Source organism: Anas acuta, chromosome 11, assembly GCF_963932015.1.
Source record: "Anas acuta chromosome 11, bAnaAcu1.1, whole genome shotgun sequence".
Taxonomy (NCBI): Eukaryota; Metazoa; Chordata; class Aves; order Anseriformes; family Anatidae; genus Anas; species Anas acuta.
Window position 1 is genome coordinate 19,997,640 of NC_088989.1, and position 15,929 is coordinate 20,013,568.

At 40.3% G+C, this 15,929-nt stretch overlaps 1 protein-coding gene across 6 annotated transcripts in view; it reads right to left on the reverse strand.

The window, feature by feature from the left end:
• The window catches only part of FGD3 (FYVE, RhoGEF and PH domain containing 3), a 109,964-nt gene that overhangs the window by 1,701 nt on the left and 92,334 nt on the right, over positions 1-15,929 (reverse strand). For all 6 annotated transcript variants that reach the window (XM_068694654.1, XM_068694655.1, XM_068694656.1 and 3 more), the window contains 3 exons: positions 9,869-9,991; positions 7,823-7,975; positions 4,736-4,876 (listed from right to left, as the gene is read on the reverse strand). In XM_068694654.1, coding sequence (XP_068550755.1) covers positions 4,736-4,876; positions 7,823-7,975; positions 9,869-9,991 — 417 coding nt within the window. The remainder of the gene's footprint in view (positions 1-4,735; positions 4,877-7,822; positions 7,976-9,868; positions 9,992-15,929) is intronic.

The following is a 15,929-nucleotide window of genomic DNA, read 5'->3' on the forward strand; positions in this document are numbered from 1 at the left end:
TTTAACTGTCTTTTAACTGATAGGTTTGGTTAAAAGAATACAAATAAGCAGAGCTGGACACTGAGAGCCGCAAAGACAACTACCAGGAAAGAGACTTGGAAATAAAAGAGAATTTCAAATCTTAAATCAATCGGTGAGACTTCTCAGAAGGTCTTGGGTTATTTATGATCCCTTTCAGTGCTGTCAAGGGAAGTCAAAGCTCAGATTTTCTGACATCCTTTAAAGGCCAGATTAACTCACAGATGTAGAGAGCAATACAGCTCTCTAACAGTCACATCCTGAGCATAAAAGCACTCCTCTTCTAAGCTCCAAAGAGAGGTGTACTTTGACAGTCTGTGTCATGACCAAGGAGGTGGAGAGCAAGCAACTTGTTTCAAATGATGCCAGCATTTTTAAAGGTGGGTCCCCAAGCTGAAGTCCACACCAGACAGATAGCAAACATCTGTAAGAGAGCCAGAGCCCTGAGAACAATGGCCATTAAAAATCTACTTTTCTAACACTTAGACTAAAGTAATGAAAGCTTCGGAATGGCTCACATCAATGTGAACAGACTGTGCAACTAAAGGGGCAAAAAAGCAGACAGTCTAAAACGTATGTATGTGCTCTATTAAATTAATATAGGTTTCCTGATTATTAATTGATTGATTGTTAATGTTGCACAAAAATGCTAGGCCCATCTGCTTGAAGACCAAGTGTTATTCGGGGAGATTTATGGCAGCTTTGCATCAAACACTGAAGAATTCAGTTTGTCTTAAGTGCAGTTTGTTGTGTAAAAACATCATAAAGTTTCTAGATCCCGACAGCACAGCCACATCCATACAAACAGGGAGGTCTTGCACATGCAGCAGTTAAGAGCTGGCACATACAGAATAGCTCCAGGCCTGGATGCACGGCAGCACTAAAGCAAGACAGTATGGGACTGGTGGGCACAAAATGCAAAGAGCACATGCAAGCTCTGTCACGCCTGCTCTGCTGATCCCGTATTTAGGTTGTAGGATATAGACAATAAGACTCGTCGCATGGAAAATTAGAGACTGCCCATGACAGTGAAAAATGGTATCCTTTGTAGCCAAGAAGTGCAGCGTAAGAGCAAGCTGCTGTTTGAACGGTACATGTCACACCTACCCAGTAAGTGCAGATGCACAAATTAAACAGACTGCCTTTGGGCTTGCTTCCTCCCTTTCCTTAACACAATGCGTTTGTGACTTTCTATATACCTGTCTGATCCAAAAGGAAGGGACCGAAATAATTTCTGGCGAGGTGCACTGTCAGATAAAGACGCACATAACGATGTGCAAGCTAGGCAGTGCTCTGGAGCCAGCTGGACATTTTACAGGGGCAGAATGAGAAGCTCCAGGAGGATTTGGGGAAAGACAGAGTGATTTCCATAAAACCAGCCAGTCCTAAGCTTGAGGTGGTCTTTGCTTATAAGCACACTCATATAATCCTACTCAGATAAACATGACAAACTGCTGCACAAATGAGTTTCAGTCTCATTTTATCTGTCTGAGGATTGGTATGATTTCCATACCTAAATAAGCTGTGAATTTCATCCTCATGCATAAAGCCTTGTACACAACTTAAACTGTGAACACTCAGGAAATGAATTCATTCTCCTGGAACAAGCATCTAAAGCAAAAGAGCAGTTTTCTTGCTCTTGCTATTTTAAAGCCTGAGAGGCATACTGCTATTTGCACTGGAATCCCTTCCCAGCCTACAGGATGACTGCTGTCAGGGCCATTACTGCATCAGGAGTTCCGGATTTGGCTCAGTTTATTCCTCCTTTCCAAATGTTGCTATCCCACAACCTTCAAAGGCAAAACTCCTGGGGTCATCCTTCACTTGATCTGTGTTTCAAGACCTTTAATGCCATTGTTGGCAGCATTACTCCCAAAAGAAACTTTTTTTTTTTTTTTTAAGGCAAGGAAATGCTCCCTCTTCCCCCCCTTTTTTAAAACCTTTCCAAAAGGAAAACTTTTGCAGCAGATATTCTGTTTGTTCAGCAATGACAAGCCCTGTATTTAGATGCTCCATATGCTGGGAACAATTTGCTACCGCCAACTCCTAAGGAGGATAACAGTTTTGCTTTCCCAGGAAATGGCCTGTGCTTCTCTCGGGTGGGCTGTGTATGCTATTCAGCAACTAGAACTAACAAATCTGTGAAAAAATTAGTATTTCACATACCTCAAAAAACCCTTCAGAAGATAAGTTCTGTATCACAGTAATAAATTATCTCATGCTTTTCATTTCTGTTGTGCTCTCAGCCACCATGCCTCTTTGCAGGCTCAAGGTTTGCTAGATGCCACGAGGCTGCTGTATAAAACAGAACCCCTGGGAAAATACGGCTCAAATATGCAGATGGTTCCCAACTGATGGCAGACACTCAGCCATGAGGAGGGAAGCCCTGGGAGAGTTTTTTCTAAGAAATCTAGTGTATTCCATGTAAATTGGAACTAACAGGAACATTAGGTTAATATAAAAGAACTGGGTTTGCTTCATACTTGTTTTCTTTCAGTTGGATGCTAACTGAAGAAAGCATGGGAATGGCAGGCCCCGAAGAAGGGACTCGTTTTTGTTGTTTATGGTCTCAGCCTGCAACTGTTGATTCCTGGTAGTAAATCCAGGCTTGGTTATTGAATGTAAGACAGATTAACCTTGTCCTGTATGCTTTCTTGCTGCTTTATTGGGTGATTTATCTCACATCTGAAATAGCTGAGGACAGTAACCACTAAATTTACCTGTCATAAAATTGACAATTGGTGTCAAAGACACCCCTTCCCCTAAAATATGGCATCTTACTGATAATACCAAAAGAAGCTCAAGATCAAATTTAGCAGGCCATGGAGCAAAGCACAGAGCAGCTGAAGCACAGAAGTTCCTCCAGCTTTCAACCCTGGCTTTGCATGACTGGCAGGAGGGGGCCTGGACGATTCAGCATCATTCTGCTTGCACTAAAAATAACTGTTTCATGTCCCATGGGTTATTACTTATGCTGTCTTGAGACAGTCATCTGAGCACTAGGAGAAATTCTCTTTCTAGGTCATACCACCATAAGAGATGTTGCTTTTCTGTGACTTCTAGTTCCAGCCATCTCTGCTCCTGAGGGAGGAAGGCCCAAGAATTCACACCTCTCTCCCTCCGTTCTTGCCCTCCTTCCCCAAGCTTGCCTGTGGATAGGATGACTGAATGTATTCAAGAAACATGTGGGAGGTCTGAGAACCTTAATACCTGCTGCAGTCAGGACCCCGTTCAATTCCGGCCCTGCCATCAGGCCTCACATCAATATATGATACTCTCCAAGATGCCACAAGACATTCTGGCTCGGTTTACATGGGACACGGGGCTTGCACTGGCGCTTTGCTGAGGCATAATTTTCACATCAATTGCAAAGTTTCGTAGTGAAGCCATTCTCTCTGCTTTACTTTTTAAAGCTTTTTTGTTTCCCTAGACTGACTCCACAGAGATCTGAAAATTGGTCTTGTTGCATTAGTTTTAGTGTTTTGTCCGAGGCAGCTTGCCTTTTCAACTTGTAATTTCAGTCATGCATCTCCTGGTGACTAGCAGGGAAGCCAGGCAGCTCACTGCCCATGGGATAAGTTGGAAGCTTACCCAGCGAGGGCTTTGAATACCAGATGAAGCCAAGTGGGCTGTGTCTGGAGCTCTAAATTCTAGCTTTCAGCTTCCTGAGTACTATGCTTAAAACATTACACATACTTGTTCAAAACCAGAGGTGTTCTTTCTGACAAGAAGCAAAACACAGTTCTGAGGACAACATGTACTTCTTGCAGAATAATTGCTATAGGGTAAATTTTATTTTTAATAGCTTTATAAAATCATGGGAAGTATTTATTTCCCAGACTGTTCCCAGCTACAACCATACAAAATGATGTTAATAAGAAGAAAACCTTTCATATCATTACAGTTACAGCAGGGGAGGCTGAATTTGGCCCTCATTATCTCTTCCACCCCATCCAGGGGATGAAACAAAGCTGCATATAAATATTTCAAAAGTCAAGTATAAAATTGGAGGTGGGGGATCTCATGTAAGTGTTGTCATTCTACATCTTCAGGACTAAGGAAGCACGATTTGAATCTTGGTCTTGGACTTCACTTGACTTTAATCACACGCAAATGCTAGTTAGCTTCAACTGTGCACTTAATTTTTTAACTAAAAAAATAATAAAGATGAAACCACAATGGTATGACAAGAAGCTTTAGCCAAACTCAACCCCCTTTTTTCAGGATGAAAGAACATCTACATTTCCACAAATTCCTCTGCCCTCAACACAGAACTAGAATAGTCTTAATTAAAAATAAATAAATAAATAAGCTTGAACCAGCGATTGTGACATTTAGGGCTACTTCACAGCTCTGTAGATTTTACAGGTAAGTGCTTTCCCTAAAGAAAAGGTAATAAAACCTTTTTGAACACACTTGTCTGAAACCTCTGGAAAACAAAACATTAACAAAATTAATGATCCTTGCTTTGTTCTTCATTGTTAATAAATAAAAAATAAAATAATTTAAAAAAAGCTGTGAGTTTAAACATTTGCTCAGAACTGTATCAGCAGCAACTATAGGTAAGAAGGAAATCTGAAATCTCTGAGGCTTTGTGCTAAATTCAGAATACCAAGTTGATTTTTGTTGTTGAGACCAAGTGAAATCCTTTGACCTATTTCTCAGCTAAATTTACATGTTTTTTGCTGTCTGATAACCCCCGTGAACGTCACTTTACCTGGGTAATTCCTTGAAGATACAGAACAAGAGGTTCGGTCTTGGGGATGGTCACCCACATTTTGTACCAGGTCTTCCCTTTTTCAAGGAACTGGAGGTAGCTACTGAAGACGCTATTTTCAGCTGCTAATAAGCTTTGCTTCTGGATGAAGAAAAAAAAAAGGAGAGCTGTTCCCATTCATGTTTACATGGACAGAATACTTAGAATTAAATACAAAACTGAGCTCAGCTAAGTTGTCTAGAGTTAAAAGATAGTGAAGGACAAATGCCGGATAGCTTTTGTTCAGTCATAAGTTTAATCATCACTATATACCATCAAGAAACAGCAGAATTCCACGTAATAGAGACAGATGCTGAATGACCGTTCCCAGTGGACAGAAAGTTAAATTCTACCTCCACAAAGTACATTGAGAATGGCAATTAAGATGACACTGCTAGTTTCTTGCTTAGCGAAGTAGGCTGGGAGATGATTTGAAATTAACGAAAAAGGTGCCTCAGCATGAGAGAGCCTCATGTATGTACGGGGATGCTACTGCTGCAAGTCTGGGTGGAATACAGCTCTACCAGCAGTGGGAAAGGAACATGAGCCTGGAAACAGAGAAACAGTTATTGCCCAGAACCCGCCCCGCAGAGCGCCGGTCTTCCACAAGCCCACTTCTGGAACCCACTGCTCAGCCAGCAGCGGTCACTTGGCATGCCTGAAGCAAGAATTTGGGGAAAGGAGAGAGCAAATGGTGCCTCTCTACATTTTAGCCTTACTTTGTTGTCAATGTATTTAATTCATTCTTTCTGAAGCACTGTGCCAAGTGCTCTGTGCCTGCTTTAGTTTATTATTGCAGGATAGACAGAGGAAATATCTGGAATTTGGAATAAAAACTGAGCAGGCAAGACTGAAAAGTGAAGCAGTATGCAAATACTTGTGTTTCTGTCACTCACATCTTTGCAGTACTGGTATTAACAGACACTTGTGCACGGCTGCAGAGACATAAGCCAAATCAGAGAGCTCTATGGCAAAAAAAGATGGAATAAACTGTGTCTTTCGATAGAAAGCAAAGAAAAAGAAAATTCCTGTTCACATTAGACTTTACATAGAGGTCTCCTGGGGATTTCTGCTAATAACTTTTGAAAAGTGGCAGTCTTCTCAGCTGCTATTAAGCTTGTTATGAAAGTTTGATGTAAAGAGGAGGGAAAGAAGAAGACTGGCTCTGATCTTTCTTTTTTTATTTTTATTTTTTTTAATATACCTACTTTCTTGCATTTTACCTGATCCTCTGAAGATTTAGCACAAGGCTAGAAGCCTGAGAATACAAGGGAAAAAAAATACTCTTTTTCCTTTGGTTTTTACAGCTTTCTGCTGTAATCTGCTTTCTGAAGTAGTGCCATAGGTCACGTTTCACTGGTTTGCTTTTTGGCTTTTCAGTTTAACAGAGCTCTCTGCTGGGTAGGTGTAGGTTTTCACTTTACTGGCAAACAGCACCACTGAAACAACGCTAGAAAGTTTATAGTGAGATACCACAGACTATCCTGAGGCATATTAAAGTGCTCTTCACCTACAAGCATAGCTGTATTGTATACACAAAGTTTTTGATGGTACAAAGCTCTGGATCCAGAATCTAACGGACACATTATTTTATGGAAGAGCAATGCACGCTTGTAGCTTTATTCCAGTTTGTGTTTCTGAGATTCTTGATGTTTTGTGGGGCACAAAGCTGACAAAGCACTTGAGCAGCAGAATTCACTTTGGCACAGTGCAGGTGTAGTTTTTACCACTGTGGTAACTTCCAGGACATTTAGTAGCCCGGAAATAAATATGACATTCTGGGAAGCCCAAGGAGAAGGGCCAAGAAAGCTTCATTTGGGGAAACATTTATTGCAGGAGTTCTGGACATGCACTGGCAGGTTTGTATTTCTTGCACAGAGTCTCGCTCTTTTCCACGTAGTTTGTTTCTCTTGAGGAAGTCAAACAAGGCTGGAAGGCAGTCTGGAGGCTATGCGGGGTTGCTTCCAGAAAGAAGTTTTTCAGAGTTAGGTGTTTTTCAGTAAAGGTTGCAACAGTTCACTGATTTTCTATGCAGTGTTCAAAGCAGGACAGTACGTGTCAGCATATCAGGGGGAAGGATGGTTCACGATGATGTTAAGTTCTCTTAGCATTTCAGTGGCTCCTTCCAGAATCTGATACGGCCCAAGAAGATAAAACTCTGTGGGTCCACTTTCAACTGAAATCAATGGCCTCTTTTACGCATGCAGTGATTTCTGGCTGTATTTCACAGGTGAAATAAATAAAAGCCTTTTCCTCAAGATGGCCCATGAAAAGCATGTCATGTAATGGTACTCAGAGCTCTGCCTGTAGTCTAAAAAAAGCATTGGTAAGAGAAGGTTCAGTTGTTGTGGGTGAGGATAAAACGAATGAGTTTGCCAATAAGTTCTGTGTTCTTGTAAAAAAGGGTAAGTTATGCTGCTATCATGGTATAAAGCTTGGTGACATCTGCAGCACTTGTGAAGCAGTAGCTTACACAGCATAATTTGTAGAAGTTGCATCTTGGAGAAAACAGTCTGCATTATAGCAGGGTTGAGGGTATTTTGGTGAATCCTGATAGTCTTTCAGAAGGATCCCATGTTTTTGCACAACCAAGTAAGAAAGACTAGTTCCAATGATATTTTGGCAGGAATGTAAAACTATCTTCTATATGGAGTTAAAACCAAAATCTTATTTTGCCAACAGTTCATGTGAACAATTCAAGGTTGGAAATACACCATAATGAAAAGTATCCAGAATTTTTTCCTATTTTTCATTACTTTGAAAGCTGAAGCTTAGCTGCAAAGTCCATATGAATCTGTGCATAATAAACATCCTACGATGAACGCTCCCAGTCACGAACAGAATTCAGTTTACACGCACACTCAATACAAGTTACAAGCTAGAGGATCAGATATCATCATGGGAAAAAAAAAAAAAAAAAAAAGATAACCAGACAGTTTATTGTAAAAATAAGAACATTTAAATAATAATAATATTATTAACAGTAGTAATGGTAATAGACTTGCAAGGGCAGCTAGCACACCAAAAGTTTCTAAGTAAATACCATACCTCTGCAGCTTGTCTTTTCTTTTGTTCTCCTACTGTTTCCACTCCAGGGCTGCATGGGCTTGCTGGTAGCTGCAGAAAACACTCTTTACACACTCGATTATGACGGCTATTATCTGCAAGTGGTTTAAACTCTGAGCATTTTGCGCAGATCACCTGCATCAGAAAGATGGCACATTATTAAAACATAGTATTTCTTATTCATACTCCAAATAAAAGTGAGTTGCAGAATGGATGTTATTGAAATAAAATCCTGAAAACTATTGTAAACATAAGGTAAAGCGACCAATCTAATATTTACTTTATTTACCTCCATTAAGAATTAACCTTGTAAGTGATCTCGTGCTGTGTACCAATTTCTTAATAAAGAAAGCAAATGCCTAATTGGAAGTCCTTCATAATTAACTTTATGAGTCATAAAGGGTTTGGTTTACAAAGCAGTGTTTTTCAATGTCAGACTATAAGATGGTCTAGAAGGGACTGTTTTTTGGAGTAAAGGCGGCTGACACTTCTTCATTAGTCAGGTAGTTCAACCTGAAAGAACTGAGGCATCCAAAATCTACTATTTTAAGAACGTAGTCCAATGTACTATCCATTAAAAATTATTTGTCTGATGCTAAATTAACAGCTTTAGATTCCAACAGCATCCAAGAAAACATCAGTCCCATGACACCAGTGCCTGTGAAGAGTGATGGATCTGCAGCTCTGGAATCTGCTTCCACACTTAAAATCTGACTCAAGCACTTGCTGTTGCACAGCTGCTCCAAGGACAGAAACTGTCCCCTAGGGTGCAATACAGGGGCAGTCGGATGGATTCAGCATCTATTCAGAATTTGCTGTATAATAACACACCACAAATGCCCTCTGGTTACAAGTATATGTTACTATATGCTTCACTGCAAGGCATTAATTACTGCATGAAGGTAATTGCCTTAATTCGGCAAGTGTTAAGCAAAGTACTGCTCTGCCAAGTTATATAAACAAAAGCAAGCTGACATTTTAGAAATATAAATTGCCTCAAGAAAAGACTATCAACTTCTTTCATTTGTATGCTATTGCCACGTCAGAAAATATTGCATAACCAACAACTGCTTAAAAATAAATTATTAATAATGTAATTATTATCCCTCTGTCCATAGGGGAAAATAGTTATTTCGTTTCTGTAATTATATTCAGCTTTACAGTGGAACATTTTTAAGCATTCAGAAACATTGCATGATTTTAGCAATTATTTTTAAGAAAAAATTACTCCAGGGTAATTTTATTTCGATTGCTGAGACTGAATTTTTTGAACATCTTAGCAGCACATTTAGATCTCCTTTCAGTGAGACTGGAAAATTTATCTCCACTTCCCAAATAAATAATGGCATTTAAATAACATTATTCTGTACTAGTTACATGGGAAACACTGAACCATGAAACTCAAGTCACAGAAGGAAGGTTTTAAGTTGTATTACAGAAATCAATCTCATCTTGGCTGTGGCTGCCATTTTCAGACAAATCTGAGAATTAAACTGTCAGTCAATGGCACCGAGAAAAGGTGGCTAAATGCCTTTTGTAAGCTGGCCCTGATTCTCCAGGACTAATTTTTTCAAGCACAAGGATACCTCTTTGGAAGAAACAACGCTTATTAGTTCTGCTTTAGGGAAAGAAGAGACCATCCATCTTTAATATTGTATGTTCAGCTATTCATCCTAGGAAGAACTCATATGAAGCAGGGCCATTGGAAGGTCATTTTGTTTCTGTAAAGAGAATATGGTGGACAACCCCACTCCGAATACATGCACATCCCCAGGGAATGCACCACCTATCCTTTTAACCACTGATGCCGTACATGTCCATAAAACAGCACAGATTAGGCCACTTGAAAACAGCACCAGACATTTGCCCTTTTTTTACTTGGTACCCCAGGGATAAAGTAACTGGCAAGATCTGCTCTGTCAACAATCTGCCACAAACATGTTTTAGGTCCTGCACTGAAAAAATAAAAATTCTCTTCAATGCTCTCTGCAGAAGAAACTAAAATCCTCAATGCATTCTGAAACTTACCGCCCCGCACTGCTTGCAGTGGTGCCGTCGTTTAGTGATGGAGTTGAAGCTTTCACTGCAGCTCTTGCAAGCCTGCTTCTCCTTGTCTCGCTTGGATTTGGAAGATTTCCTACAGGAATCACTCTGAAATGAAAAGTACACATATGTGATTAAAAAGAAAAAATCTCAGAACAATTCCTAGAGCTCTCATTGACAAAGCAAAGACCACCTTTGGGTTTCACACCATTCCAATCATTTTAGAAAAGAATTTGTGTTAACTCTGCTAGTGTCCTAAGGTTAGAATGGAAGTGCAGTTTCAGCCATCGGGTGTTTCTGGTGTGGCATTATGTGGTTTCTGATCATTAGAATTAATTCTCCAGGTCCCTCTCAGCTCGTGTGTGTCCTTATAGCCACTGAGCTACTCCATCTCACACTCCACTGATCAGGAGCAACGGGACACGGCAACATGGGCTTTCCAAAAAGAGCTTTCCTTCTGGAACTCTCTTCCTCCCTGGTGCAATGTGATTTGGTTAAGGTAAATGCTGCTGACCTTGTGCACACACTGAAAACTTCTGCTCCCATGTAGAAAGATTTGGGAAAAGCAGTTTGACTGCGGAAGTGAACAGTGCTGGTAGAAGACTTTTTGCACCACCCCATTTCAAATGCTTACTTAATTTAGGAGTTTTCCAGCCTGCAAAGAAATAAATCCGTTAAGGAAAAAAGGGACACCTGCACCAGGGGCCTGCTATCAACTGCTCCCTGCAAGGACTCTCAGCTGCCGGGATAGCCAAGCAAGACTCGCTGCTTTAGCTCTGCGCCTAAGCCACTACATAAAGTCACTAGGTATGAGTAAATAAATCCAAATGTATATTTTCTGATAAACCGAAGATTATCCACGTGCCAATGTACAGGTCATAAAAACACAGCTTCCTCTATACCTTCAAGCGAACCCCTGTTGTTGTTTTGTTTAATAGATAAATACCATTTCTCCTTCCTAGCCAGGACAGCTACACAAAGGGCGCAGCAGTTCCCTGAAGCCTTTGGAACCCGCAGCCTGACAGCACCTGCAGGGAGATCCAAGCCCACCAGAGGTGCTGCACCATGCTCCGGTACAGCTCTTGCACGAGAACAAGTCTGAAAACTCCCTCCATTTTCATGTGCTTGACACAAGCTACTGGCATGGCAACATTTCCTCTCATTTGAAAAAAAAATAAATCTGAAAGTCAGGTGAAGATTAAGCCCATTACATACCTGTATGGACTCACTGACAACCATCCCTTCCCTTTGAGGCACGCACACTAAGTGACAAAGTCCACTTGAGAGAGAAAATTGGTTCAACAAATTTCCCTTCCTCCAAGTCTTTATTTAACACAAGGGTGCAGGCACATGGGGTGGGAGGAAAGGCAGCCGCAACTACAATTAGCAGAGGCTGCCCATGGATCTCCAGGCAAGTGCTACCAGAAATCCTGTCATTTTCCCTAAGATCTCACCTTAGGGGTTACAATTCACCTGCAGAAGTCACTAATACATATTTCAAGGACAATTCAAATGCCAGGTTTTACAAGCTGTACCAGTCACTGCACAGTGCAGCGGTGTAGCCTGACCAAAGCCACCAGCACTGCAAGCCCGGAGAATTCAGTTCCACCAAAGCAGAAAGGTGAGGGCAGGAGCTTCATTTCGTGTCTCAGGGGCACTTCAGCAGGGAGAAAGTAGACTGTGATCTTGAAAATAAGGGGTGGTTGAGAAAGTGCAGCCACATCCCAGAGAAAAGTCTTGCAAGCCAGAAGCGTGATGACAAAACCAAGTTGCAGGGGCCCACGAGCTGACTGCTGCACAGCCTTCCTTCAGTGCCCCATACTCCACCCGCACGCTCTGTCACCTTCCCTCCTTTTCCCAGATGACTGCTGGAAAGCTTCCAGCCAGGAGAAAACTGAGTCGTCTTTCACTTCCTTCAGACCAACCCCTCTCTCTCTTTCTTTCATTCTTCTTCACCTTTGCCTTTCCCTCATCCCCAAGTATCCCCCAAGCATCGCATTCTCCATTCTGCAAATCACCGATTCCCCTTCTCTTGAATTTAAGTTATTATTTCCGAAGGATGGGGAGATGGAGACAGGTCTGGAGGCACCACTCCTACACCTTCCAGCCCCTTGGCCTCTCCGCCCTGACATTCCCCGAGTCCAGAGGACAGCACAGTATCTTTCTGCAGTGCGATTGAAACCACCCTGGCTTGTAGTAGCATTACGCAATGAAACCACAACTAATCACTTCTAATTGCATTGGATGTTTTCATTTTTACTATCTTTTCTACAGCTGCAGTAGCAACATCTAGAACTTTTATGCAGCTATGGAGGATGTTTTGCAGTTCGGCTCGGTGAGGCACAGCCACACAGCGCTGTGCATTCAGGACAATCACACGGCCCCCAGATTCAGCCATACAGATTAATTCATAGCATCATAGAATCGTTCAGCACAACAAAATGCTTGCAAATCCAAGTCCTCCCCCACACACAAGCAAAGGGAAGTATTTCACTTTTCTTGTAAAAGAACCAGATGCAACCAGTACAACATTGAATTACGACAACTGAACAATGCCTTGGATGAATCACTGGCAAAAACGTTCCCTTCAGACTTTATTCGATGTCTCCAAGTAAGGGAAACAATTAGGGCAACTTCATCTACTTTTACTGATCGACAGCAACCTACAAAGTAACGCTTTCTGCTTGCATCACATCTGTTAGTTACTAATCCATGTCTTGTTCTGATTTTGATGATAAAGCTATTACATTTTTCAACCAAACTTTGTTTCCTCCCACTGACCAGGGGTGGATTCCCCTTCAGTTGTCAGATGAGAGCACTGCATCACTGGCCAACCTTATTTTTTCCCTTTTCTTACAAGAGGAATTTGAATATAGAATAAGAAGTCTTTCAATTCGCATGTTAACAACAATTTCACTCCTGTTACTGGAATTGCAAGAGCATAGATGAAGGCACCATTTGAGCTTGTAAGCTGGTAGTAGAAGATAATCGTTAAGAATGATAAACAAAAATCTGTTTTTGGCTTTGGATGGATACCTTCACATGCCTGCAAAGTAAAAATGCTGAAGCTCCTCTAGTATGAACTGAGGGCTGCTTTCCATGTAAATCGGTTCATTTTATTCAGCAGGAATACCCATCAGCACACCCACGCATGTGTCTCTAACACAGATAAGACTCAAGTTGAATACTTCCTCTCAGGGACCTTGTATTTGGCTGCCACATTACTGTGGAGCAGTCTGGACAGCGTTCACTTGCATGGGTTCATACATGACCCATGTATCTGAAAAAGGAAAGAAAGCTGAGAAGCTATTATATTAGGCTTGATTTACGTTATGACAGTTACACAATGAGCTTTTTATTTTGGACAGATATATTTTGATTCATGCTATGACACACAGCAATTTTTTAATATTAATTTCACTAATCAAAAAAAAAATGCCCCATATGAAGAGCTCTCTAAGTGTTTGATAAATACCACAATGTTTCCTAACATTTCTCAACATTATGACAATGCAGTAAGAATAAAAGAGTTTGAACCACTGCTATTGCAGCTGCGGGAAAGATAATAAAAATGAAAACATATTTTCTTTACAACTTGGCAAATTGTAATAAGCAATTCTAGAAGAAAGAAAGAAGAGTCGAATAACATATTCTGTTATTCATATTATGTTATTCAACTGCTGACACTGGGAAAGAAGAAAGATTCCTGTGAAATGCACGGGCTTTGCTGACCAGGCAGTGCAGCCATCCCACCCAGGGATGGCTCAGGAAGTTTACACTGCCACGTCCTGTCACTATATACCTTCTGAACAGAAAAGTTTTTGTAGAAAAGAAGGAAATGCATTGTAATTCACAAACCCTGTTCAACAATAGACAGTCACTTCGCAACCGTGTCTGTCCTTTATTACTCAAGCCACATTATCTGCTGCTGATGTGTGTTGAGAGGGAAGCTCATACAAAGCTGCCCTAGCCTCAAATGGCATATCTTGATATTAATGTACTTGAGTAATTGTCACACTCCTCATCTTTCTTGTGTTACCCAGTCCTGGTTTGAAGTTAAAAAAAAAAATTAAAAAAAAAATACATGTATGAAACCTGTTCGGAGCCAGAATCTAAAACAGCCTCTTTCAGACTGGGCTGTTCTGAGCGCTAATTTGCTTTTACTCTACAGCTGCATCAAGCTCTAAATCTTAATAAATGTTTTCCTCAAACTTTAAAATTCTGGTGAGAACACAACATATACTCCAGTGCCATGAACAACTCATGCCTAGGGCTAAACGCTTGCAAGGTCAAGGCCTGTGGCTGGAGTGCTTAGGAAAACAGACAGCACATCATGAGCATGATGTGGGCAAGTAGGGAAGAAACACCAAAGAGCTCATAGGAACAGCAAGAAACACAGCAGGCTCAGCAGACTCTTTTTCTGTTATTTATTACTCGCTATGTATTCAAATCTGTTTAGGCCAACAGCTAGCCTCAAAGCTGTACACACAATATATACACAGGCAGATACACGAACACCACTGCTGTTTCAGACCTTATTATTTTTATATATGCTCATCCAGCTGAGTATTTTCTGGTTAAAAGTTACTTATTTTCAGACACCCACAGTGGGGCAGATCATAACCAGGTTCTTCTGGAAATGCTGAACATATCTATGAGAAATTCAGTTCTATTACATATTGTATTTCAGACTTTGCAATGCAACAGAAGTGTTTAGTGTTTCCCTATATACCAACGTCACTACATGCAAGACCATACATACGCAAGGCCCCCTTCCAATGGGTTGTCCCTTTCTCATTTAGTTCCATAGGAGCCATATGAGCCGTGCTAGCAGTGCACCACAGCAAACAGTTACCACAATATTGTGCAACAAGCAGATTATACTTCCTGCATTGTTTTTATTGTCTTGTTAATGTTAACGGGCCACACTAAGAGAAAATCCCAGCAGATTATTCGGTACACTCAGCAGAACCACAGGAAGGAGATAGCAGTTTGCTGACCACCACTACCACCAAGTGGTTTGCAAGTGGAAGCTGTTAAGTACGGAGTGTACTTGCTCGTGCTTTCACCAAGATATTATTAAAAGGACACCATCATTAAAAATTAATATTTTTCTAAAGCTGCAACTAACATCCGAACTCATTGCTTATGCTGATGTTATCTGTTTGCTACAACAAAACAGCAGAATTAGATCCCCAAACCAACACTACTCAATTCAATATATATATATATATATTTTTTTTTTAACTTTGGAATTTTTGTTTAACTCAATTTTTATCTTTATTTCAGTATTAATTTTTTCTGTAAATGCACAACAAAAAAATACTTAATGATGTGCTATGCAGATCATCGACACAAATACCTATAATTAGCTAGAAGGATCTAAATATATGTTGTCTAGATACAACTAAAACTTGTTTACTGTAAGAAACTTAAGAGCAACAGAAATTTTTATGTGCTTGTTTTTAAATACTTTTTAAACCTTTTTTTCCCATTAAGTAGCTACCTCACTATAGCATCTGCAACTCAAGGAACAGGGCCACTAAGCATGAAACTGACTATAAATAAAAATAAATTGCTTAGGGAAAACAGAAGTGTGAACAAACAATAAATAGCAATGAATACACTAATTATAAACACTGATTTTTAATAAACTCTTGTTAGTACAGGTCAGGTTGCTGGCTTGTTTAACAGAGTTTCATTGATACTTTGTAAATTCTGTCAGTAGGTCACAGTCTTGGAGAGAGGTTTGGTAGAGCTCCTAAGTGACTCCAAGCTAATACATAATATCCTGCAGTTCTCATATCTCATCAGTTGTTTTTTTAATTTGTTTGCTTTTTGTAAACTCAGCTGAACCTAAGACATTTCCTGAAAATCTGTTATTCTCAGATGATATTTCACAAGGAAGAAATAAGAATATTAAAAAAAAAAAAAAAGACCTTATTAAGGATGTAAATCCTTTTTTGAGGCAGTGCTGGTTTGACTCAGCAGCAATCACAGATGTTGTAAGAGCAAAATGAAAATTTTTTTTCACAGTATATTTTGC